Source organism: Molossus molossus, unplaced genomic scaffold, assembly GCF_014108415.1.
Source record: "Molossus molossus isolate mMolMol1 unplaced genomic scaffold, mMolMol1.p scaffold_m16_p_8, whole genome shotgun sequence".
Taxonomy (NCBI): Eukaryota; Metazoa; Chordata; class Mammalia; order Chiroptera; family Molossidae; genus Molossus; species Molossus molossus.
Window position 1 is genome coordinate 93,773,543 of NW_023425402.1, and position 26,723 is coordinate 93,800,265.

Consider the following 26,723-nt stretch of genomic DNA (forward strand, 5'->3'; position numbering starts at 1 on the left):
TGTGGGAACTGGGGGATGTTTGTGTTCCTAGTCCCTGTCTCGACTTTCTTTTCCACCTAAAACGTTAAGTAGTAACTTTCTCTGATAAAAAAAGGTCCAAATGATCAGGGCTCACGGATGAGGTGTGACTTTGAAATTACATCTTAGCTATGAATATAACATAAGCTTGATAGTCTGATGACCCTTACCTGTCAGAAGAGCCACGTGGGGACGCTACACAGTTATTCCAAGGACACTGCAATGTTCCCTGCACGCCTGGAACATCCCGTAGCATTGGTTTACATCACATATGCTTCTCCCCTACCTTCCAAAAATATGTTCTTATTATTTTACACTCATATTTGCTTACCTATGGGAAGGGAATTTTTTTACTCTGAGAACTCTGGGTGTGTTTCCGTGAATTTATTTATATTCCATTACATTATCTGAATCCTGTAGAGCCCCAGAGGTTTCAGGAACTACCTACTTCCCGGTGGTTTTTCTTCCACCGTGGGTACAGTCAGTCCCCGTTCCAGAGAGACACGTGGGAAGTACCACATCATCTTCATTCTAGACCCCCGAGATCCTGCACACTCTCCATGCCAAGTGAGGCTTGCCTGCTCTGTGAACTCCCTAAGCAAACCAGTACTTGTTTGGACATATATTTGCATTAACCAGTGAATTCTCTCAGATATGTTCTGAGAAAGCTTTCAAAATAGACTTTTTTCTTTGGAGTTCTGCCCTAGACGTTCACAGCTATGCCAAGACCTAAACAGTGTCCCTCTTGTCATATCACATTATGTAAACCCAAGGATTGGAATTGTTATCTAAAAGGTACTGGGTTTTGCTCCGTTGCAGACTGTCTCGGGGCTGATGGACCAGCAGAAGGTTCAGGCCGTGAAATCTCTTGATAGCATACCAGGGTTGTGACTGGAAATTCCAGAACCTCATGCCAGAGTGGGAGAAAGCATTCCACTTATCACATGCTAGTTATAAAATAAATAGCTTTCCTTCCAATCTCTGTCTGCCTGAGCTGAATCTATACCTCTGAGGCTGCGGGCGAGGCTGCTATCTGCCTGGCTGTGATTCTAGCTCTTTCCCATCGCACACGGCTCCCGCCCTCTCTGAAGCCGGTCTCTTCCTCGGGGGGAGAGCAAGCGTGGAGGAAGCGAGGGATACCGACTTCCCTGCACAGACGGCCGCGGAGCTCCCGCCCTCAGTGGCGATGCTGAAGTTAGAGCAACCCCCAGTGTACGGACATAGAACAACCCCCAGCGCAGAGCGGGCACTGTGTCGACGACGTTATCCTTAGCCCGCTCTGACGTGGCTTCAGCTTCACTATTTTGCAAAACCCTCGCTGATGTCACGAGTGACTTCTGTTTTGCTGACGTCATTGAAGACCTCTTCTCAAGGGACATTTGAGCAGGTTCGATACTGAATCGGCCCCCCTCCTGAATCTCTCTCCCGACTTAGCTGATAGAACAATCTCCCTGTTTGCCCCCCAGTTTTCAAAACCGATCGCTGTCCGCACCACGTGCTGGCTCTTCCGCCTCTCCCGAAACCTGTGCTGGAGGTGTTTTGGAGCTTATAGCCCTGGGCCTTCTTTTTTTTTTACTACTTATTAATTTTTCAATGTTATTGTGTTAAGAATACTCAACTTGAGATCTACCCTCTTAACCTAAGTCCTCGTCTTGTACTGCCTCCTCTCCCCGGGAAGAGGCCTTCACTCCGTGTCTGCAGCCACCACGACCCGACCTCCAGCCCGTCTGTCCCAATGTGTCTGTTCACAGGATGCCCACACTGAGCAGCTGCAGGACAGATGCATGCAGTACCTACTTTCCCTATCGTACCCTCAACCTGTACCCCTTGGCGTTGCCAGCCACCCTGTTGTCCATGCCAGAAATCTCTGAGACACCCTCAGCCCCTCTCTCTTAGACCTGAAGGCAGTCATTGCTAATTCCTGGCGTTTAGGACTCCGGAGTACTTTCTTACCCTTTGCTCCCTCGCTGCTGCCAACACCGTGGTCCCAGCTGCAGCGATCTCTGCTCCAGCGCTCGAGAGCACCGGCACCCCCTCACCACCCCTGCCTATTCACAGGACCGCGGGTGGGCTTTTAAAATCACACGTGATCATACCACTCCCTTGCTCAGAGAGAAGGGATGACTTCCCACTGCTTCTGGGGACAAGGTCCAGTGTTCCTTCACATGGCTCATGGGGCCCTGCATGACTGAGCCTGCCCGCCTCTCTTCCTGCATCTTCTTCCTCTTCCTCCTCTGTTCACGAGCTCCAGCCACAGCGACCTTCCCTCCGATTGTCAAGAGCAATACGTTCCTTCCAAACATCAGAGCTTTCATCTCGTCCATACCGCCAGTCAGCCCCCCGGCCGTGTCTCCCACAACGATTAACCCAAGTCTCACTCATCTGTCAGTTGTGTGTCTCTTTCTCAGGGAGGCCTTCCCAGGTTCCAAGACTGGGCTCAGCCTCCCTGGGGCGCACTGCTCTAATCCCCCGATCGTCCCCACCTGGGGAGTGAACAAAAGAAACACAGTTGTTTTTATGTAGTTACTTGGTGAACTTTTTTCAAAGTCTGCCACCCAGATACCCTCCTCTCACCATCCACCGCAAGAGAATGGTGAGCAGTGGAAATGATCTCAAAGAAAATAGAGCTTCCATGTCTACAGTTTCTGAGGGTTAATACAAGCACATTTTCCTTAGACATCACCTCAATCAACATGTCAGTGAAGATATTCTTAAGACAGAATGCTTAATAAATGATGTGAGTTCTGGATGTAAGCAGATGAAGTAGGGAAAAGATTAAATTTTATAGACACACACACACACACACCGACCGTCTACTGAGCTCAGTTATAACCATATAAAGTATTTACAATACGCCTGCCATCTATTTCTCCAATACTGAATGGAATTTCAGTGGTATTGTCTCTTCTCCCACCTGCCGGATCCACCTAACTTGCCCACTGAACCGACAGGCTGTGGGAGGAGCCTCACAGCTGTGTTCCTTGCCAAAGTGACGCCCTATGTGGGAGGTGACCCAGTTCAGGCAATTAAAACATTTCAAGTAGAGGAAAATCCATTTATTAGCCAAAGTATAGATGCCCCTTTCCCTGAGTGAGCCCTCAGGGTGTCCGGGAGAGCGTGCACGCGTGCTGAGGGCATTTACTCTCTGCCAGCCACGCGGGGAGGGTCATGTGACCATCTTTAAGGTGACCCACGGCCTGCCCAGGCTCACCTCCAGCAGGTAATGTCCACAGCCTAGAATAACTGGGACACAAAGAGTGCCTTCCCCAGCACCTGGGGTCCTGGGAGGCACAAAATAAAAACTGATTGAAAATCAACAATTTAGATGAGGAACTATCTGCACTAGGTCCGATTCCCTGAGAGTCAAAAGGAATTCACAGCCAGAAAGACCTTTTGCTTAAGATAAAATGGAAAGCGGAAGGAAAATGAGGTATAAAATATGCATGCAAAACTTTTCTTTATACATTTAAAGTAAATAAATACTTTTCGAAGTAAGAGCAGGAACCAGCTTCGATGTTATTAACACTGCGTTTGGATTCTCCCCTTATCTGAAAGTTCTGGGTTCACGGTGACTCAGAACAAAGTCCGTTAACTCTCTGAACATGCGCCGGGCACTGTGCTAGGTGCAGGGGGAAACGATGCACAAAGCTTCAGCTCTGCCCTCAAGGAGCTGACATTCTATTGCAGGATAAGATAAATAAAAAACCGATGACCGTAAAGTTTGTGAGGGTTATTTACAACAGGAGACATACAGAGGATTCTGAGAGGCGGACGAGCATTCCCTAACTCAGACCTAGAGGGCCCTGGAAGGCTTCCTGGAGGAAGCGACCTGGAAACTAGCCCTTGGGAGAATAAGATTAGCCGTGTGAAGGCTGGATGAAAATGTTGCAGGGAGAGAAAACAGTTGGCCTAGGAGCTAAGGAGAGAAAATCATAGGTGAAGAAGTTCAGTGCACCTATAGCCATCAGCATTTTGCCCTCCTCCAGTCACTACCATCTAAATTCTGCCTCTACTCCGCCAAAGCTGCGTGTATTTTACCTCTCCACAACATCCTGTTTGAACCAGTTTTCTGTGTGTTCGTTTGTTTCGTTGGTGGGTTGGCTGGTTGGTGGTTGTTTGGTTGGCTGGTCAATTTGCCCATTTCCTATGATGCTGGGCTCTCTTCAGCTGTTCCTCCTCCGCCTCCTGGGCAGGCGCCATTCACCTACTCACTCCCTAACACAGAAATCTTCACAGCAGCCCTTCTTGCACTGCCTCCCACCCACTCTCTACTTGTTGGCCAGAGAGTTTGTTTTAAAATGCAAATCTGGTCATGCCAATCCTCCTACTTAAAACTCTTCAATAGTGTGGTCTTTTTTCCCAATTTGGGGCTTGTTTTTTTTCTTTTTTAGTAGACTTTTATTTGTCCTTATATAATGACATGTCTTTGGGCTGTGATATTCTCACATGACAGTAGAAAAACAAGATGTGTAAGTTGTCCTTAAAAGCTGAGAACTACGTACAAAAATCTTACGTAACTGAAAACAATGCATACATTTACAGGTAGAAATAAAATCATTGTGTGACGACCGTGAGTCATTCAGCCCCATGGGATTTTGCTGGAAAAACATTGGATAGGAAAGGAAATGGAGTCTGAAGACTTGGACTAGCTGTTTTCTAGCTTTGTGGGAAAGTGCAAGAAAGGAGTGACAATTCATTCATAAATTCGTGCCAGCCTCTAGAGAAACCCAGGAACCGTCATTAGTACTCTATTCAGATCTGATCAGGCCCCAGAGGAGTGAACAGCTCACAGAAATTCTCATTCAGCCAAAGAGCCGCCACATTGGGCCAAGTCCTTCCATACACACAATACCTTCAGTCTTCCTTTGGTACACAAAATGCCCAACCAAATGTGTTAAACTTTAATCAAAAGCATGTACAGAATTTTATAAAATGTATTATAAAAAATAACTTGATTACAATGTGAAATAGTGCTATTTGCCTGCCTATCAGACAAGGACCTATGTCTTTTGAGAAAGGCATATTCCTGGTGGATGATTCTAATGTAAGATGTATACTTCCGCCCAAGGTAAATTTGCACTTGTGAACTAACTATTCTGGGCATTTCATATAAATGGTATTCTGTAATATGTAACATTTTGTGTCTGGCTTCTTTCACTTATAATGTCTTCAAAAATTCATACTTCATTCTTTTTTATAGACAAATAATATTTCTTTATATGACTGAATCGGTCTGTTTATCCATTCATCACTTGATGGACATGTTTGGGTTGTTTCCACCTTTTTGGCTAAAAAAGGTATAACATTATGAAGAATCCACATAGTTAAAGGGAGAAAGAACTAATGGGGAAAGGCAGGATTTCAGGCCACAGAGAAGCCTGCTTGAATCTCTACCACAGAGGAATGCTACACAGTCCTGTCATTCGGTGGCACACAAGACCCATGGAAGTTTGCTCTGTGTCTTCCCCGGAACTCCACACGGGCTTCTCATCGGTCCGTGAGGCTACCTTTATCTGTCTTACACTCTCCTCTCTGGGGGGACCATTTTCTTCCAGGCACCCCACTTGAAGTCTATCTTGAGTCTCAGATCAGATGTTACTTCCTCCAGGAAACAGTCCTGACACTCTGGGTTGGTGTCAGGTGCCCTTTCAAGTATTCCCACGTGACCCCAGTCACTTCGTCACTTACATGGCTGCTTGGAAACCTCACCCCCGCACCCCCACTGGGTTCCATATCGCCCCCAGGGCCTGAGGCTGCCTGGTGTGTACATTTGGAAGGAAGGCAGGCAGGCGAAAGAAAGGAAGGATCTGTTCAAAGCCCAGAATCTGTGAGGGTCCCAGATGCCGAGAACTAGGGCAGGACAGTCATGTGAATTTCATCCCAACACAATGGTGGTTGTGATTCCTCCGAGATGAATTCTTACAACTTTAAAAATACGTGAGATTAATGTTTGTCAAAACCTATTTATTTGTATTTCTGAACAAATCTCCATCAAAGTTGAAAATAAATCTTTCAGACATCTTAGCTTCTCAATTCTTCCATTTTCTGCCTTTCTTCATGTGTGGAGTTTCATTCTTGAATGAAGGCTTCTAAAACAACACTGGAAAGTGGCAAGAGGCTATTCACACGGGTGGACACAGGTCGAGAACAGGACACTAGCCAGGATTTCAAAGATAACCTAATACTAGACATAGTCTCTTAATTGACATTGGAGAGAGTGAAAGTGCTTTTCTCAAAAGAAAGAAAACCACTAGTGATAATGACCCCTCATTACCATCAATTTTGTTAACTCGATTTTCATTTCTTTTTGTTAACTCTCTTAAAATGTTGGCTGTGCACACTCCCCAAAATTATTAAATTATGGAAAATCTGGATTTTAATAACTTATTGACTTAATAGGGCTATAACCTGAACTTGACCAAATAAAGCTATCTTTAAAATATACAGCTATATAAAATACAGCCATGTTGAAAACATTGCATGCTCTAAGCCTTAGAATGAATTTTCTTTGAAGAAGGCACTGTGTAGAGGAACAAATATCTGACACATACAAACTAAGTGAGTTTGATCTATTGAAGCGTAGCAGGCAACGATCCAGTGTTTTAGTTTGCTTTTAATAGTTTCTTTCTAAGCGTGTGCATCTTTAAACTAACTGTAGCTTATTTTGATAAGAGACAGATAATGGGAGATGGCCTTAAATTGACTCTTGCTTTGCGATCCAAAATATAACTTAATGCAAGTTCCCCTGTGCTTATCTAATAATGAGGTTGGACAAGAATAATGCTGCCTCGGATTGCAGTGTTCAAGGCATTCATTAAAGTTAATAATCAGTGCTCTTGCATAGAAGCTTTATGCCTAACGCTGATCGGCCCTTTGTTGTGTGGGGTTTGCTTGCATTCAAGTAGCAAGGAGTAACCACAAAGGCCATCAGGAAGGTTTCCATGGTAGCAGTTCTTCTTTTGTTATTCCCATTTGTAACATAGACAGTATCCAAATACTCACTGTGTCACTGCTTAATGAAAAGAAATTGAATATTGGTAATGCCAGCCAGGATAGCCAGGAAGCTGGTCTTTGGGTGCACCACTCAGGGCGGGCATGCTGTCTACTAAGTATTCTTTCAAGCAGCGTTCCCCCTAGTGAGACTAGTGTCCCTTTGATCTTGTTACATTATGTCCTATTAATGACCTTCAGTGGTCTCATATTATTGCTCCAGGGACACATGGAATGAAATGATGAATAGAATTATTTCACCAGTGCTGAATTTTACAAGAGACAGGTCTGTGATCATTCCCTAGTAAGAGTGTCGTGTAAAATTACAGAAGGGAAAAAGAAATCAGCTTTTCACAACATGAGGATAACATTGAGGAACAAAAATCACTTCGGATTTTTGTTGTGCTCATGTACGTGTTCATTTTTCCTAGTGACACAACACCATGATTTGCTCATGGTCTTTGTTGTCTAAAATAAGTGCATGCTGGTAAGTGCCACTTCCCTTTGGTTGTGAGTTGGTTATTTGAGCTCCTAGCAGCAGAGGGGAGCTTTATTATGTAGCTGATCTTCTCCTCACAGAGATCGCCAGAGAAGTCAACTGGTGCTCAGTCACTCAAATAAAGAGAAACATTTATTTACTAAGGCTTAGCATCTGTTCTTCTAGTCAGTCCTGCCAAAAACATTGTTTTTGCCACTTAGGAGAGAGTAAAAACTGTAACTCTTAATTGAATTTACTTTTCTCTTTCCCGCAGGCTAGGCGATCTGAAAACATTTATGAACTGGTAGAATTTTAGTGCTTCAGTTTTAACTGCTTTAATTTGTAAATTTTCCCCAGGGCATTGTATGACTTAGTCTTGTAGTGTTCGTCTTCATCACATACTTGCATGCATGGAGATATGTAAAAATTTCTGCCATATATTACACATACATTTTTTTTTTAATCCTCACCCGAGGACATTTTTCCATTTTTTGTTCAGATAGAGTGGGAGGGAGGGAGAGGAAGAGAGAGAGAGAGAGAGAAACATCGACGTGAAAGGGACACATCGATACACACACATTTTTAAATGCTTAAAAAGAAAACTTCAGTGAGATGGAGAACATAAATTAATAAGGAATTAGATATGGATTTGGCCAGCGAGGCAGAAATGGAAAGGAACCAGGATGGAGATGGAAGAAATTTAAACAGAATCAAGGGTTGAAGGTTGCGGGTTTGAAGATGTTGGGAAGCAACTATTCACCTTGCGGGTGGGGTAGGTCATGGAGGGGTGGGGGGTGCCTTTCCCAGCAGACACACAAGTAGGAGATCAGGGCAAGGACAGAAATCCAAGGTCAGCAGGACTAGAAACTGGTTGGGGGGCGGTACTTACTGATCAAGTGGAGGGGTACAGGGGAGACCTTGGGGTGCAAAGGAAGGGAGGCGAAGCTCCAGGAGCCACCTGGTGGATCCTGCGCTGCTTCTGGAAGCAGCCGTGAACCAGATCACTCTTTGGAAGAAGGGGGGCCTTCGGTTTCTCTGCGGTGTGCAAAGCACCACTGTTTTCCCATTTCAAAAATTAGCAAAAACCAACATGTTGGCCTCTGTTTAATGGATATAAAATTTAAAATACTACCCTGAATTGTGAATGCAGTCACCAGTATTGAGGTAGAAAAAAAATATCTCTACTTTTTATTCTAAACCATCTCCTTTATGGACTTACCTTTATTCACTGATTAATTTGTACTGCAGATATATACAGTTGTGCTAGCTATATATTGGTCGTGCTAGCTGATAAGGACTTAAAGATTAATGAGACCAATGGTGAGAAGCCAAGAAAAACCCTTGTGTCTGAGTGCAAAAGTAACCATTTTGAAATACACCCAGAGCTTACCCAATACCAGAGGCCTTCTTTCGATGGGAAAAGAGTTGACTAGAGCCTTAGAGACCCAAAGGAAGGACATTACCCAACTCTGGCTCCTCTAGCTTTCCTTCCTCCCAGACTGGGAACGCAGGCCCATTAAATACTAAGATTTAACCATGTGATTATAGAACACATCCCCATCCGGACCTGCCACCACATCAACAGGGCCCCAGTTTAAGATGGATCACCCCTGGGAGAGCTACAAGATGCAGACTCTATTTAACAAGGCGATCTTAGAGAAACCCAAAGACAAACGGGAGAGACAACAAGGACCTGCAGGACACCGGAACTTCTGGCACCGAGGCCATAGCAAACGTCACACAGTCCGAGTCCAAGTTGGGGTAACACACTGATGTTCTGTTTACCTCGATTTCTAGTTCCAGAGACATCAGGCCTGACTCTCAGCATGAAAAAATTACAAAGCACAATAATAGTTTTTTTTTTCTTTTTAAAAAGAGTCTAAGGAGAGAAAAACAAGCACCAGAACCAGATATATAACAGATTTTGAAATTATTAAACAAGAAATTTAAAATAACTATGATTAATATGTTAAGACCTCTTGTGGGAAAAGTAGACAATGTGTGAAAACAGGAGTATTAAAATCAGAGAGTTAGAAACTCTAAGAATGAATAAAAAGAAAAGGCTACAAATTAAAAACACTAACAGAAATAAAGAGTGCCTTTGACGGGCTCACCAGTACACTGGACACAGCCAAGGACCAAATTAGTGAGCTTGACAATATACAATAGAAACTTCTCAAACTGAACTACAAAAGGACTTTTTAAAAAATGGAACAGCATATCTGAGAACTGTGGAGCAAGATTAAAAGATGTAACATACACAAAATTGGAATACCAGAAGAAGGAAAAATGAGAGAAGAAATACTTGAAATAATAATGGCCAAGAATTTTCCAAAATTGTTGGCACCAAACCACAGATTCAGATTCAGGAAGCTCAGAGAATATCAAGCAGAATACATACCAAAACAAAATGTACAAATGTCGTATTCGAGCTGCAGAAGACCAAAGGTAATACCTTGAAAGAAGCTAGGGTGGGGGACGGAGGTGAAGGAACACTGTTTACTTATAGAAGAATGAGGATAGGACGTAAAGCATATTTTTCATCAGAAAACACTGCAAGCAAGAGGACAATGGAGTAAGTGCTGAAAGAAAACAACCATCAACCTAGATTTTTCTGTATCCGGCAACATTATCTTTCAAAAATTAAGGAAAAATAAAGATCTTTTTAGACAAACAAAAACTGAGGAAATGCATTGTCTGCAGACCTGCCATAGAAGAAATGTTAAAAGATGTTCTTCAGGAAGAAGGAAAATCATATAGATCAGAAAATTGTATCTACATAAAGAAAGGAAGAACATGCAAAAAGGATTAAGTAAAGATGAAATAAAAGTTTTATTTTTCTGATTCTTAATTGATCTATTAGAGAAGTGTTGTTCAAAGTTACAATACTAACAATGTATAATGGTAACAATATATAGATTAAGAGGAAAGAATAAAATTGTATTTGTTCATAGATGACATGTAGACAATCCCAAAGAATATACAAAAACACTCTTGGAACTAGCCATTGGATACAAGGTTAATATGCAAAAATCAAGTGCTTTGCTGTATATTAGCAATAAACAATTGGTATTTGTAACAGAAAACAATACCATTTACAATAGAGCCCAAAAATTAGATACTTAGATATAAATATGTTCTATCTATCTATCTATCTATCTATCTATCTATCTACACAAAAACTATAAAACTGATGAAAGAAATAATATGTAAATAAGTGAACAGACAGTCTATGTTCATGGATAGGAAGACCCAATATTGTCAAGATGACAATTCTTACCAGCTTGATCTATGTATTTCACACAAGCCTAATGAAAATCTTAGCAAATTATTTTGTAGATATTGACAAATTGATTCTAAAGTTTATGCTAAAAAGCTAAAGACCCAAAATAGCCAACTCAATATTGATGAAGAGAAAATTGGGGAATAGATACTACCTGACTTCAAGATTTGCTATAAAACTCCATTAATGAAGACACTGTGTTCTTGGCAAAAGAATAAACACAGGATCAGTAGAACAGAATAGAGAGCTCAGAAATAGATTCACATAAATATAGTAACTGATACTTAACTAAGGAGGAAAGGCAATTCAATGAAGAAAGGATGCTGGAACAATTTGAAGTCCATATGAAAAAACCGAATGTACACACAAACCTTACACCTTTCACAAAAATTAACTCAATATACACCATAAACCTAAATGTAAAACTCAATACTATAAACTTCCAGAAGAAAACACAAGGAATTTGGATTGGAAGAGCTTTTAGATACAACACAAAAAGCCTAAGGGAAAAAATACTCAAAACTGATTTAGGCCCCAAAATATGATATAAATGTATTTGGTGGATAAAAGATAGGGAACAAAGAGGAAGAGGCTATAAGAGGACTGAACCCATCTCTCATATTAGGAGGCCTAAAGATAATATCTAAAATTGGTTAATCAAGAAACAATAGTGCATGGCTGTTTTTAAGAAATATGAATATAAAAGCTGGAAGAAACAGCTGAAATGGTTGAAGGTGGCTTCCTCTGGAGAGCAGGACAAGGCATGGGAAAGACAACAAGAATTGCCGTTGGGTGGGGCAGGGAGTTTCTGGGTTTTTTAAATGAGTTATCTAGAATTTTTTGATGGTTTAATTCTGATAAAAATGAAAATGAAGTTGTAAAAAAATGAACACTAAATTTCAACTTCAAAAAAATAATTGATTCTACCATCCCTCCCTTGCACTAGTCAGGGCATAATACTAGGGTGTCCTTAATGTCTGGTTTACTGTTAGACCAGGAACCCTGTCACAAGGGCACGGACCACATCTGCTTCATACCCTGCTACATGGCCAGGTCTGATACATTCTGGGCACTGATACACTTTGGTTGAATGAAAAAATTAAAGAAGCATTACACAGGGGACAATTGTGACAAATAATACAGAGATGGCTTCACTATAATTTGACACTGGGAGCTGCCACAAAGCAGGAGCTCAAAAAATGCCTGGAGAGTTTGCTATTTAAGAAAGTTGGTGATTAAAGAGGAGATTGGTAGCCCAAGGAGGTTGCAGGATCGGGGAAGGTGTACATGGCAGGGATAACCAGCTCATTGCTTGTAATCCTAAAAATGAGAATGTCCTAGAAGGAGAAGCACGAAATGTGGTAAAGAAACACGACGGATCATTTCTCAACAATATGGACAATTATGGTTTCTGTTGTGAGAGTTAGGAGCCCCCCGCCCCTCCCAGGACTGGCGGTTTGAATGCATGGTCCCTGACTCCCAAAGCCAGCCCGGATAATTGCTGGGCCATGTCCCTCGCTGAGCACACGCCCACTTCCCTCCAGAAGGAACACATGTTCCCTACCACCTTTAACGTGTCTGCTTGATGTCTGGCACCTATGTGCTTTGATTAAAGTTACGCAAAGCCAGTATGCATTGTATTAAGGGACATTATAACTGAATCCTTCCAGGGCAACATCACCAGAAGGTAGGCTGCAGAAAGTGGGACTCAAAGGAAGCAAAGCATTTGAAACCAGTTCAGACATGTGCCAGGACATGTGTTGGGGGGAAATACTCTGTCATAAATTATTGGCCTGCCTGTGTGGGTAAATTACTCTGATACTTATCATTGAGAATCAGGAAGAAAACACATTCCCTCATTACCTCACTTCAGGAATTCAGTCTGGGAGGCACGCACAATTTGCCTCCCAGGGATGGGTGGAGGGACTTGTAACCTTGAAAACATCGTTGTTGTGAGAAGTACAGGAAAATATTATATATTTCTGCATAAGAAGCAGCAGTGGAAAGTGTTTTATTTGTTTTGTTTACTTGTTTTTTTATCTAACCTAAGTTGAGGGTGCTCAGCACTTTACATGGACTGATGAATACATCTTTACGGTAGGCAGTTTATACCCCTCTACCAAGGGGACACTGAGGCTCAAGAAGTTAAATAATGCCCTGGCTGGTTTGGTTCAGCGGTTGGAGCGTCGGCCTGCAGTCCTGAGAGACCCGGGTTCGGTTCCCGCTAAGGGCGCGTGCCTTGGTTGCGGTTTGTCCCCGGCCCTGGTCAGTTGTGCGGGTGGCAGCCACTCGATTTGTTCCTTTCACATCGATGTTTCTCTCTCTCTCTGTTCCTCTCTCTCCCTCCCACTCTACCTGAACAAAAAATGGAAGAATGTCCTCGGGTGAGGATAAAAAAAAAAAAATTAACAAAAAAAAAGAAGTTAAGTAATATCCAAGGTGAGCTACTACTGTGTGGATGAGCTAGAAGTTGACAAAGTGTAGATGACTTAGCTACACAGACAGGACTGGCTACATAATTTGTGGTGCCGTGTGCAAAATAAAAGTGTAATGCCTCTTGTTCAAAATGTAGTGAGAGCCCTGGCCAGTTTGGCTCAGCGGTTAGAGCGTCGGCCTGCGGTCCGGAGAGACCTGGGTTCGGTTCCTGCTAAGGGCACGTACTTCGGTTGCAGTTTGTCCCCGGCCCTGGTTGGTCGTGCGGGTGGCAGCCACTCGATGTGTCCCTTCACGTCGATGTTTCTGTCTGTCTCTCCCTTCCTCTCCCTCCCTCCCACTCTATCTGTACAAAAAATGGAAAAATATCCTCGGGTGAGGATTAAAAAAAAATGTAGTGAGAAATTCAAGACGGTGACAACAGAGCATCAAACCAAGTGTGGTATCCCCACAAGGTCAGCCTGGGATGAACATCCATAAAGCCAGCCTGATACATAGATGCATCTCAGGCTCTATAAATCTGGGCTAGCTCCAGTGAGAAAATTGGAAAGACTTTGAGTGATCTTAAATTATGATTAGGCCTTAAAAGGGTGCCTTGAAGAATATTCCATTAAACCCACAGTACCCGAAGGGTCACATAATTCCGTCTGTAACTTCTAAAAGTGTCCCCATAATTGAGCCAGAGGATATTTCCTCACTGCTTCAGAGGGGACCCCTCTGTATGATATCTGCCTCTGACCTGCTGCATTCATTCTCTGGCTCTATCACACACATCACCAAGGGGAACGTTTTAAGCGCGGTCTCCAGAGCCTGGTTTTCATCCAGGCAGACATCCTTTGTCGTATTCCCTGGGACCTGCCATCTTTCCAGCGGGACCCTTGGCAGCCCTTCTGCACCATAATCTCCTCAAGGGCACACCTTTGCACCCCAATGTTACTTGCCCCACCTGGCACAAAGTGAGGGCTCAAGAAATGTTTGTTGACCTGGCCAGTGTGACTCAGTTGGCTGAGCATCATCTCGTGCACTGAAAAGGTCGTCGGCTCGATTCCGGTCAGGGAACACGCCCAGGTTGTGGGTTTGGTCCCTGGTCAGGGTGCATAAGGGAGGCAGCCAATTGCTGTTTCTCACATCAGTGTTTCTCTCTCCCTCTTCCTTCCTCTCTCTAAAGTCAATTTTTAAAAAACATTGTTTTTTTAAAAAAATAAATGTTTGTTGAATAAATGAAAGAGTACATGAATTCTAGAAAACTCCAGCAGAATTCTAGGTTTTCAAAAATGTGACAGGAACCAGACCTCATGCAGTCCTTACTCAGGAAGTGGTCCAAGGGCCTATAGAATGGCCCTACGTTAGATGATTAGATCTGAAGAGAGGGCCAGATGTGAAGTGAGCATTTGAGCCAAAGGCAAAGCCCTTGGAAAGTCCTTCAGAAGCATCAGTCTGGAGGTGCCATGGGAGGTACACAGAGCCCCACTGGGTGAGAAGCTGGTGCACACCCCACATCCCACTGCACCCTGCGGCGCATGCTCATTGCCTGCCGAGCCGTGTACTGAATTCCGGTGGGCTAGGTGCCTACCTGCTGCGATTGTTTCCTAAGAGGGAAGCCGGTGCCTCCTCGGACCGAAGTGTTTATTCCTTCACCCCTGCAGCCCTGCCGTGGTTTTCCTCTCCTCCGGGGAAGTTTTCGAATCTGATCCCCGAGTTTTATAAGAGGCTCAGTCTTGTTTTAAAACTTTACCCAACTGACTTTTCTTGCATCTTGCAACATTTCTATATTTCACACATTTTTCATAATGAGCATGAATTACTTTTAGAGGCGGTGGGAAAATGAGAAAAATGTGCACAGAGATTGTGTACTTGGATTATTTTTGGTTCTGCGCACATTAAAAACCATCCAGAGCCCTGTTCCCGTCCATCGCGCCCCAGTCTTCAGAGCGCCGGAGGAGCCTGGCACACAAGCTGATGCACCGCAGAGGTACCTATCCCCGCTTCTCCACCTACTGAGCCTCCTTGGGCCTCCGGGGCCTCTTCTGTAAGATGGCCCTACTGTAATACCTTCCCCAAAGAGCTGCTCGTAAAATATTTAGCACAGTGCCTGTCACTAATAAGTCAGTGTCATTAGCTATTAGCTGTTACTGCACTGAATCTGTGTTCTGTGTGTCTTAAGACCTCATAGCCTAGCTGCTAAATAGCCCAGATCCTGGCCAATATGTGATAAGAGAAATGTTTAAAGACTCTTTAAAATAAACTGATATTAGGAACTGAAAGATCATCAATAGTAAGACAGGTGCATGTGTCTGTCCAAGATAAATAAGGGTGACGGAGCCAGAAAAGGGAGGGACACTGTGTCTCCTTCACTACAGCTCCTCGAGGGAATGATGTGATTGGCTGACATCTGACCATATGGCGTCAAGAGCTACTGGCCTTGACACGGTTCATTTTTCATTTACTATTTATCATTTTTACCCATTCAGCATCTAAAGTAGATTTGAATGATACATATACTACTTGAAATCAGAGAAATATTTTGCTTCACCCGGCCTGTATGGCTTAGTGGTTGAGTGTTGGCCCATGCATCAAGAGGTCGCCTGTTCGATTCCCAGTCAGGACACATGCCCAGGTTGTGGGCCCGATCCCCAATGGGGGCACGCAGAGGCAGCCAGTCGATGTTCTCTCTCATCAATGTTTCTATCTCTTTCTCCCTCTCCCTTCCACTCTCTCTAAAATCAATAATAATTTAAAAAAGAAAAAGATCTTGCATCTACTTTGTAGGTGGAAAGTCTGTTTTCTGATCATTCTCAGTTCTCAGTTCCTGTGCTAATGAACATAGTCGACTCTACCCTTGAACTGCTCACTTGTTCACTGGCTCTAGACACTGTGCTTTTCTGCCTCCTTCCGTAGCACCAGCCCACGTTCTTTGCAGGTGGAAAGTCTGCTTTCTGAACATTCTCAGTTCCTGTGCTAATGAACATAGTCGACTCTACCCTTGAACTGCTCACTCGTTCGCTGGCTCTAGACACTGTGCTTTTCTGTCTCCTTCCATAGCACCAGCCCACGTTCTTTGGTTTCCTTTTTAGCTTCATCCCCCTTGAACTATCCCTTCAAGCTTGATCTTTTTTAGGGCTCCCCCGTGGGCTCACTTTGGTCCTACCTTATCCTCTATCTGGGTGAGCTCAATCTTTCTGGTGGCTTCAAGCACCATCTCTTTGCCAACACACCCAACATCTGTTTGGCCACATTAGTCCTTTTTTTGCCGTTCGAACCCATGTAACTGCCTTCAGGCTATCTCCACTTGGCTGTCTTACAGATTCCTCAAACTCGACATGTCCCGACTGAACTCGTCATCCCCTCAGACCAGCCCCTACAGCAGTCCCTGTCCAGGAAATGGAAGCCTTCTCCACCCACTTAATCAAGCCAGAAACCCATGATGAATCCTTAACTCACCTCAGTTCCCTGCCTGCCCAAGTCCAATCAGTCACCGAGTTCTATTAACTCTATTTCCTAAATCAGTGTCTTTCAAATTTATTTTACTATGAATAAAAAAATAAAAACCCTCTTTTGCATCATGACCCAGCCAGCATGCAGGCACATGTGTGTAAACACATGCATATACACGTGCGCACACACATGCATACACACATGTGTGCACACATGTAAAACCAAAGTCTTACAAAACCACTTTTATCATCATTATATGCAAAGCCTTGTGGTATTTTCTATTATGTGTTCTTCTATTCTTACTTTTTTTTTTTTATCCTCACCTGAGGACGTTTTTCCATATTTTATTCAGATAGAGTGGGAGGGAGAGAGAGAGAGAAACATCAGTGTGAAAGGGACACATCAAGTGGCTGCCACCCGCACGACCCAACCACCCAACCAGGGCCAGGACAAACTGCAACCAAGGTACATGCCCTTAGCGGGAACTGAACCCAGGTCTCTCTAGACCGCAGGCCAACGCTCTAACCACTGAGACAAACCAGCCAGGGCTATTCTTACTTTTTTTAAATGCTAGTAACCAGCGGGTTACTGGTAAATGTTTAACAACCAGCTCTTCTGGAGGTGAGGGAGGGGGAGGCCCATGCATAGCATTTGACAGTCTTTGGTATAAGCACTCCCACCATGGTCGAATTCAAGCTGCCAACCAGCCAGCTTGCAAACATCCTAAAAATCCAATAACCCTCTCTGCTGACCATCTGATCTGTTTCATATTTATTTAATACCCCTCAAAGACTTTCTGATGTCCACACCATGAGAGAGTCCACATTTTTTACCCTGTCTTAAAAAGCCACCCACAGCGTGGTGTCTGCCTGCCCCTCACGCCCTCACCCTCTTGATCACAACAAAATGTTTTCTTCTTGAATATCTGGAAGCTTTCCCTTGTTTTCAGGTCTTTGGACATGCGGTTCCATTTGGCTAGGAAATTCTTGGCTCTCGTCTACATTCAGTTAACTCTTACTCCTCCTGTCACAGCTAAATGCGACTCGACTCATTTATTCTCTCTCCTACTATGTGATAGGCATTGTGGTTAGCGCTAAAGATACAGTGAGAATTAAACGTAGACACAGCCCTGCGCCTCACAAAAGTTAGATACTCTAGAGGGGGAGAAATATTCTTCAAATAAATATGTCATTCAAATTTAAGTACTAATAAAAAGAAAGGCTTTAAAAATAAAAGATATTTATGGTTCTGAAAGAGCTTATAAAATCTGATCTAATATAATAGGTCAGAGAAAGTTTTCTGAAATGATGACTGGTTCATTCTAATAGTTGAGCAAAGATATAAAGGAGAAATATAATTTAAGGGGTAAGTAATGAACAACATAAACAGAAAAAGGGGGGACCTGTGGAAATCCACACGACCCGAAGGAACGTGAAGAACCAAGGAGCTGAATGGAAGCCAGGGTGGGAAAAGCAACGTCTGATGTGGGAGGGATGAAACAGGGAGAAGCCACTCCGTGAAGGGCACTCGGACATGTACAATGTGGGTCTTAAACAGAAGAGCAGCTGGAGGCCACTGGCATGTTTGAGGCAGGGACATAATGCGTCCAGATCTCTGGTTTGAGGAGACCCCTCTGGCAGTTGTGAGGATGGATGGGAAGGAGACAAAAGTCGATATGGAGACAGATTGGAAACTATGGCAGTACTCTAGACAGAGATGGATGATCGATGATCCTGACTCAGATTTAGATGCTGGTGATGGAGAAGGGAAACAATAAACATGTTGGAGAGAGAACCTTGACCAGATGAAGTAACGGACTGAAAATGTGTGATGAGAGAGAGGGAAGTAACAAAGATGACTCCCCGGTTTGAGTTCCAAGACTGAGTGGAGGTCATACCATTCACAGAAATAAGAAAGACCAGAGGAGAACCGGGTTCGAGGGAAACAAGCATGACGTTGGCAGCAGATATATCGAGACAGGGTGTCTTTATGCTGTGCAAAGTGAGATATGAGGAGGACTGTTTGATGAACTGTCCTGGAACAGGGGAGGGATCTGGATCAGAACATAAGTTTGTGAAATTCTGTGTAAGTAGCAGACATGAAGCAGCGGGCATGAATAAACTCATCAACTGAGAGCGCGTGATAGAAGAAGCTGTTAAAAGCAAACCTTAGGGAAATTCAACATTTAATGGTTTGGTAGTGAAGGGTGAACTGACAGAAAGGTCCAAGAAGAACAGTGCCAGAGGTAGCAGGAAAACCGGAACTTGATGCCAAAGAGCCCGTATGATGATTCGGTGGAGTGTGAGGAGTAGAAGCCAGACGGTTGAGGGTGGAGGACTCAGTGAGTGTAGATTCTTTGAAAAGAAGGAGAGATATAGAGCAGGATTTTGTGAAGTTGATGGAAAAATTTTACTGCACCTCAATGAAAGGCATATTTATCAGAAAATTGATTTGAAAGGAAGCCGAATACACAAGAGAAAGGAACATTTGATGATAAGTGGAGGGTTCAAAACAAATGCAGGAAATGATCCCCGAGCACCCATCACATCCTACACTTAATTTTTTCTTAATTCTGACTACACTAATTATTTCCTTTTTAATATCTGCATTCCTCATTAGACTGTAGTGTATGAGGGCAAGAATCACCTTTGTCTCATTTGCTTCTGTATTTCTAGTATATGTCACAGTACTCAGATAGGAGGCATTAATAAATGTCATTTTTAATTGCACGTGAAAGTGAATGACATTGGAGGTACATTTAATAAAATAGAACATCCCAGAAGTCTTATGAGTCTAACAGGTGCATATAAATGTACACACACACACACACACACACACACCATGGTTGTCAATTTTTAGGCTAAAATTAAAATTAGTATCATTACATTAAGCAGAAGCTATTTGGGCATTAAGACCAGACGACCTTAGATTGAGATAGAAATTGAAAGTCAACCAAGAACCAAGAACTCTCCAGAAATAGATGAGCAAGTCCCTGAGTCATTTCTGTGCAGAAAATTGAGCCCTGATCACACCCAGGAAACAAACGGTGAAAGCCCAACCTGTTGGGACAAGTGGGCGCAGCACTCCCGCCAATCCAGGGGAACCCCGCATAACAGGACTCTGCGTCTGAGAAGGCTTGATGACCTACACGTCAAGAACAGTTTTTGAAAAGAAAACCTTCATTTTCTTTCTGGAGGCAACATAAATGCCTCATGTTGGGAATTCAGTTGATGGAACAGAAAAGAAATCAGATGTGCATCCTTTTCCGGCTTTGCCAGTTTTCTAGACAGGTTCTCTAGTCCACTCTCGGTTTCTTCATCTGTGAAATGGGGATAATCATACCTCATCAGGTGGTTGAGTTAGGTAAAGAGGATAATGTATCATATCAAAGCACCACACTCAGAAGGGCTGTCCGCTTCCCTGACCTGGATGTTTCCATTCCCGCCGTGCCTTCTGACACAGGCTATGGACTGTGATGTTCACCTCAGGAAACGGGATGACATGCTGTGCCTAGGACTTCCCAGAGGAGCAGAGGACATTGTTGCTGATGGTGTTTTGTGAAAGACACAGAACAACTTAAACTAGGGGTTAGCCAACTACAGCCAGTGGGCCAAATCCAGCCCACTCTCTGTTTGTATTTTTGTTTCTTTTAAGACCCACAAGCTAAGAATGGCTTTTATGTTTTTAAATAATTAAAGAAAAAAAAATCAAAGGAAGATGAATATTATATCACATGTGAAAATGGTATGAAATTCAGGCTTCAATGTCCACAAATAAAGTTTTATTGGAACGTAACACACTCACTTGTTTACATATTGTCTGTAACTGCTTTTGGTTCAACTGTGGCAGAGTTGAGACTTGTGACAGAGCCCTCTGGCCTACAAAACGGAGAATATTTACTCTCTGGTTCTCTACAGAAAAAGGTTTTTCAAGAAAGAGTATAGAAATTGGGGGTGGGAGAGAAGGTGATTTTTTTTTTTTTTTTTTAATCCTCACCTGAGGATATTTTTCCATTTTTTGAGTGAGAGGGAGAGAGAGGAAGGGAGAGAGAGTGAGAAACATCGATGTGAAGGGACACATCGAGTGGCTGCCACCCGCACGACCAACCAGGGCCGGGGACAAACTGCAACCGAAGTACGTGCCCTTAGCGGGAACCGAACCCGGGTCTCTCCAGACCACAGGCCGACACTCTAACCGCTGAGCCAAACTGGCCAGGGCGATTTTTTTTTTTTTTAAGTTATGGGCAAAGTGCCTGTCATATAGTAAAGGCTCAATAAACAGATGTTGTTCTTGGTGTTTCTTTATTCAGTTATTAATTGAACAAATAATTACTGAATGCATCCTATGTGCCAAACACTGCTCCAAGGGCCACAGAACTATCAGTGAACAGAGATAAAAATGCCTGTGCTCACTGGACACACAGTAAGCAGATAAGTAAACAGATTAAATGTCTGGGGAGAAAAAGTGGTAGAGAATAGAGAGTTTCAGGGTAAGGGTGGTAATTTTTAGATACAGTGGCCTTACGAGACCTCATTGAAAAGGTGGCATTTGAGTGATAACCTGAAGGACACCAGGGAGCCCTGGGGGTGCGGTTGGCATCAGCGGGTAATGTCCCAGGCATGGGGACCACCAAAGAGTGCTCAGTGTGCGCAGGAGGACTGAGCAGTTGGTGTGGTGGAGTGGAGAGAGCCGGGGGGGAACAGTGGGAGAAACGTCAGAAAACTGCCCGGCAGGCTCAGGGCAGCCGTGCAGAACACCCTGAGACGGGAAGCTAGAGTTCTGCGTGAAGTGATGGCCTGGCTGCCATTAATCTAGGGCCACCTGGCTGCTCCAGGAGAGTAGATTCTAGAATAGCTGGGGCAAGAATAAAGGAAGCTATCGCCATGGTTCTGGGGAGAGGTGATGGTGACTTGAGATGGTGGCGACGGTGGGAATGGATATTTGGGGTATATTTGGAAAGCAGAGCCCGTAGGAACTCTTTACTGGTATACCCTTTACTGGTAGATAGGATGTGGATTGGGAGAAAAAGAAAAATCCAAGATAACTAGATGACTCCACATTTTCTGCCCCAAGCTGCTGCTGGAGTGATGATGGAGCAGTCATCAATTTAAGAGGTGACAGATCTGGGAGACATATGTTCGCCGTTGTTGGATGATGGGGGAGGGCAGAGATGTGCAGGAACGGGGCAGGGATGATGGTGACGCCATGGACGTGTTAGGTTAGAGATGCTCCCAGCAGAAATATGCAGTAGCCAGTTGGGTACAGAACTCTGGAATTGAGGGAGAGTTCAAGGGCTGGAGATATATGGTCATAAGTCATCTACGCATAGATGGCATGTGGTTGTATAAAGAAGAGAAGATTGTATAACAGTATTTAGACAACAGTTTCAAATCCCTGGCCAGAGCCCTTCAAGAAACAGAAAAGACAAGGAGAAACTGAGGAAATGCCAGACTGGAGGAGATAAAGACGTCATGACCACAAAATACAACAGGGGATCCTGGACCAGAGAAAGGACTTTCATGGGAAAACAGAAATTCCAAATGAAATCTGTTGTCCAGCTAGTGGTATTGTACCGCTGTTAACTGCTGTGTTTTAGGGACTGTACAACGGTTATATGAGATGTTAACATGCAGGGAAGTTGAACGAAGGGCATCCACACTCTCGACACCATATTTGTTAATCTTGTGTGAGTCTAAAATTATTTCAGAGTAAAAAGTAAAAGAAAATGAACAGCAACAAAGTTTCTGGTAGCTCCTGAGTGTTGGAAGTGAAATTATGACTGGCATTGCGGAAGAATGGTTGGAAGGGGGTGGGGGTCCATATCGGTAATATTAGTCATTTTGAAATCTGACATGAGAATAAGTCCTGTCCTTGTCTCTGTTGCAATTGCTTTGCAGGGTGTGTTGGGTGCATCATGTAACCGGGATGTGGGTGTACCCTTTACTGGAACACATTGGCCCCGGAGCCAGAATCATCTTCTTTGGGTGTACTACCATCTTAATGACCTTTTTGTACCTGCTGGGAGAAGTTCTGAACAGCTATATCTGGGATACGCAGAGAAGTAAGTATTGTTTAAAGGAGCATAAGAGAAGAGAATTGGGGTCTTAATAAGCATGTGCAGAGACTGAGGAAAATTCCACAATAATACAGGGTCACTTAGGAAGAGTTACCTTTTATAACAACAGTGTTCATTTAAGAGATCCTGGCAGTTACCTGAAAGGTGCATCACTCATGTTTTCTTTTTAACTAGTAAAATATCTACATCTAAGAGAAAAGAAGCACGTCTATAAAACTTGATAGTGAGAAATGTAGTGATAACAGAAAAAAAAATTAGGGAATTCACTGATTAATAAAATACTGCCTTAGCTAAAGGCTGCCCCAACTAAATGGATAAAGTATGAAATGGAACCAGACTTGCTAGAGGCCACCCAGATCTTCACTTTCACACCATCCTCTCCATGGGTGCAGCAGCCTGAGGCCCATCTCAACACCATCCTGCTAGACATCCAAGCAGCACAGAAAGCCCAGGCCACAGTGATCCCTCAGTGACTGTCGTGCTCAAGGGCTGGACCTGGCAAAGAAGCACAGGCATGAAAGGGTAAACTTCATTGTTGCAAAAACTCTCTTAATCTACAATTTGATTTCTCTTGTTTCTGTTTATGGCAGAGCCTCCATCTTAACCAAGCAATACTAAACCTGTCCAAAGTGTATGTAAGATAACCTAAGAATGGGAAGGTGGACAAAGCAACAGCCCAGATATGTAGTGACTTGAGTCCTGCATGAAAATACATCCAAAGGCAAGATGATGTGGGGGTTTTAGAGAGCTCTGGGCATCTCCTCTGAAACAGGCACAACATTCTAGACATCACCAGAAAATGATCTATGTTCCACAAACCCCAAGTACCCCCCTTTGTGCCCATCACCATGCCAGGAATGTGATCTAATTAGACAAATAAAACAGTCATTGCATGCCATTGAATCGGACCTCTTTTGTGTGTGGATCTTCTAAGATGGTATGTGTCAAAGTGTTAACCAATGTTAAATGGCCCGGAGGAATCTGAGGGTCTCTTTGCTCGGCAGCTGGCTTGATTTAAATAAGTGGTCTATTAGAAAAAGTGTCAAAATTTTTTATTCAGTTCAGGCCACAGCTTGAGGGACCAGAAATTAATAATTTTCCTTTCTATTCAATGGGAATAGTAATCTTTCTCTACTAATTAACTTATAAAAGTATTTAGTTAACTTTCAAAGTGTATTAAAAATGAAATGTAAATGTTCTTCGCTCTTTGGGAGAAAGACCATATTTCAATGTAAGCGAATACTGTATGTCCAATATATGTTATTCAGGAAGTATTTATGACTGCCTGTTTCCCCTTGATTGGCTTGATTCCAATGGTCATTTGGTCATTGTTCTATTACTTCTAAAAGAAGGTAACCTGAAAATCAGGGGAGAAAAAAAAAACACCCCAGTCTAGATTAATATACTACTACATTTTAGCGTGTTGAGTGAGAAGTTAAAAACGAATAGTGAAACTACAGATTTATTCAATCATCTGTCCATTTAAGTTGTGACATGCTCTTCAGCAACTTGAGTTAAAGTTGACTAACACATTTTGTAACTCACGTCAGATATAGAGATTAATTTTATGTGCAGGGGCCCATCCAGTTAATCCCATGGAGACAGATGTTTAATGCCAGTAGTCCTCTTTTTCATACCTGAGAGTCACAGCATGATGGCTTCCTCCAAGTCTTACCTGCCACAGAGTGTTGTTAGGCCTACAGAGTGGGACTTAGGTTTGGAACCAACATTTTAGAATTGGGAGATTTCACATAAAGGCCAGATTTTTTATCTTCTCGAGTATTTTAAGGTCTGGCATCACTGAGCCCACTGTTCTTTTCTGGCAACAATGGCTTGCAATTGAGTGTCAGTTGCCCCCTTTAGGTGGCTGTTTAATTTTCCCTGGTCCTCACCTGGCCACTTCGCTCAGTCACATTAGCCGCCTGGTTCTGTAGATAATTGAATTTGAAACTTGCAATTAAACGCTGTGTGTGTGTGTGTGTGTGTGTGTGTGTGTGTGTGTGTGTCTAGAATGAATTGAATACAGTCAAGTATAGTATTACAATCCTAGTCCATTTACTAGACCCCAAACAAAATTCCCCTGAGAAGCAGGAATACCACATTGCAGCCCTCTTCCTGAGTTTTAATGGCTCAACTTCCTCCACTCGGTTATGTTTCATTGGCCTCAACTACAAGATGAAATCACATTATTACAGAATCTTAGAACTACAAGAGAGATAAGAAATCATCTAAGCCATACCTTTCCTTTTATTAAAAGGCAACTGAGGCCCAGAAATCTTAAGTAACCCACCAAGAAAAGGTGGTTGCAGAGCCAACCCCTTCTGATGGATGCTCAATCCCTTGTTATCTCTAGTGAACCATCAGAATGTCGCCCGAGGAAAATCAGACATACGAGAGTTCAGAAAGTTCGCTCAGAACCATGGTCCTGGCTTATAAAATAACAGAATAGACCAACCTGATATGGACCATGAAAAAAAAAAAGCCCTTAAAATAGGCTAAATTATTAGATAATCATTTACTCTTTTTGAAAGAAAGTAAATCCACGTGGCTCTGTGGATACTGGATTAGTTTGCTAGAGCTGGTACAATGAGGTGCCACACACCGGAAGACTGTGACAGCAGAAATGTCCTGCCTCGTAGGTCTGGATGCCGGAACCCAAAATCAAGGTAGTGGAGGGTTGTTTCCTCCCAAGGACTGTGCGGGGGGTAATGTTCCAAGCCTCTCTCCTTGGCTTGCAGGTGGCCATCTTCATGCTCACGTGGCATTCTCGCTTATTTCTGAGGCCGTCTCCAATTTTTTTTTTTTTTACGACATCAGCCATATTTGATTAGGGCCCACCTAGTAACTTCATTTTAACTTGGTAAAGAACCTATCTCCAAATAACAATCACATTCTAAAGTACTGGAAGTTAGTTTGGGGAGACACAGGTCAGTCCATAATACTCTGCCCTCTGCCCCCCTCCCCAATTCATGTCCTTTATTCCTGCAAAACACATCCCCAACAGCCCCCAACATCTTTCTAGGCTCAACTGTTAAGTCCAAAATCTCACCTTAAATATCATCTAAATCGCACACGAGAGAAACTGGGGTATGATTCATCCTGAAGCAAAATTACTCTCCAGTTGTAAACCTGGGAAACCAGACAGAAAATTATCTGCTTCCAAAATGCAATGGCGGGACGGGCATAGAATATACATTTCCTTTCCAAAAGAGAGAAATCACAGGGTAAAAAAGGGTCATGGGTCCCAACCAAGTCAGAAAGCTAGCAGGGCAAATTCCATTCGATTTTAAGGCTTGAGAATAACCCTCTTCAGCTGAATCTCACCAGAAGAGGGCTGGGGCCCTGCATCCTTGGCCCTGGGCAGCAGCCCTGCCCTCTGGCATCAAGAAGGATCCAGCCCCTGAAATGCCTTTGGAGTCACTTTCCTTCATTTCATCCTGTCCCTTTCTGGGAGTGTTTCTTGCTGGTACAAAATTCTCAAAACCCCTTTGGCTTCCCATGTAATTCATGGGGGTCCAAAGCATCAGACAGAGGGTCCCCCACAGGTCTTTCCTGGCTCCGCTGAGATCATTAATTGGATCCACAAGTCTCCTGCCTCAGCTCTTTAGCAAACCGTTGTCCAACCACATCCTTGGCCTTCTCTTCCTCTACGGTCCTGGGGATTAGGAAGGACTTCAACCCATGAATTTGGTGGGGAATGCATTTCAACCTACAACAGCTGAAATAGTTCTATACTTTAGAATTTACTCCAATTTCAGTGTGACTGGGGTGACAAGACTTATTAATGCCAAACTTCATAGGACTGGGAATGAGAGTGTCCCAGGGTGAAAGGTTGGGGTGAGGGCAGAAAAAGCAGACAGAGGGACAAAGGAGAGCAGAGCCAGCCCATGTGACAGAAACTTCCATCTTTCTCCTCCACGAGCTGCCCATCCAGCTCATGACCACACAGGCCCACCGCGGCCTGCGGTGTCCGGCACTGCCCTCTGGTTGAGCCCCCTCCCAGGCTGGGG

At 43.5% G+C, this 26,723-nt stretch overlaps 1 protein-coding gene across 2 annotated transcripts in view; it reads left to right on the plus strand.

Moving 5' to 3' along the window:
• AIG1 (androgen induced 1) overlaps window positions 1-26,723 on the plus strand; it is a 205,253-nt gene that overhangs the window by 176,103 nt on the left and 2,427 nt on the right. For both annotated transcript variants that reach the window (XM_036248466.1, XM_036248467.1), the window contains one exon: window positions 22,535-22,698. In XM_036248466.1, coding sequence (XP_036104359.1) covers window positions 22,535-22,698 — 164 coding nt within the window. The remainder of the gene's footprint in view (window positions 1-22,534; window positions 22,699-26,723) is intronic.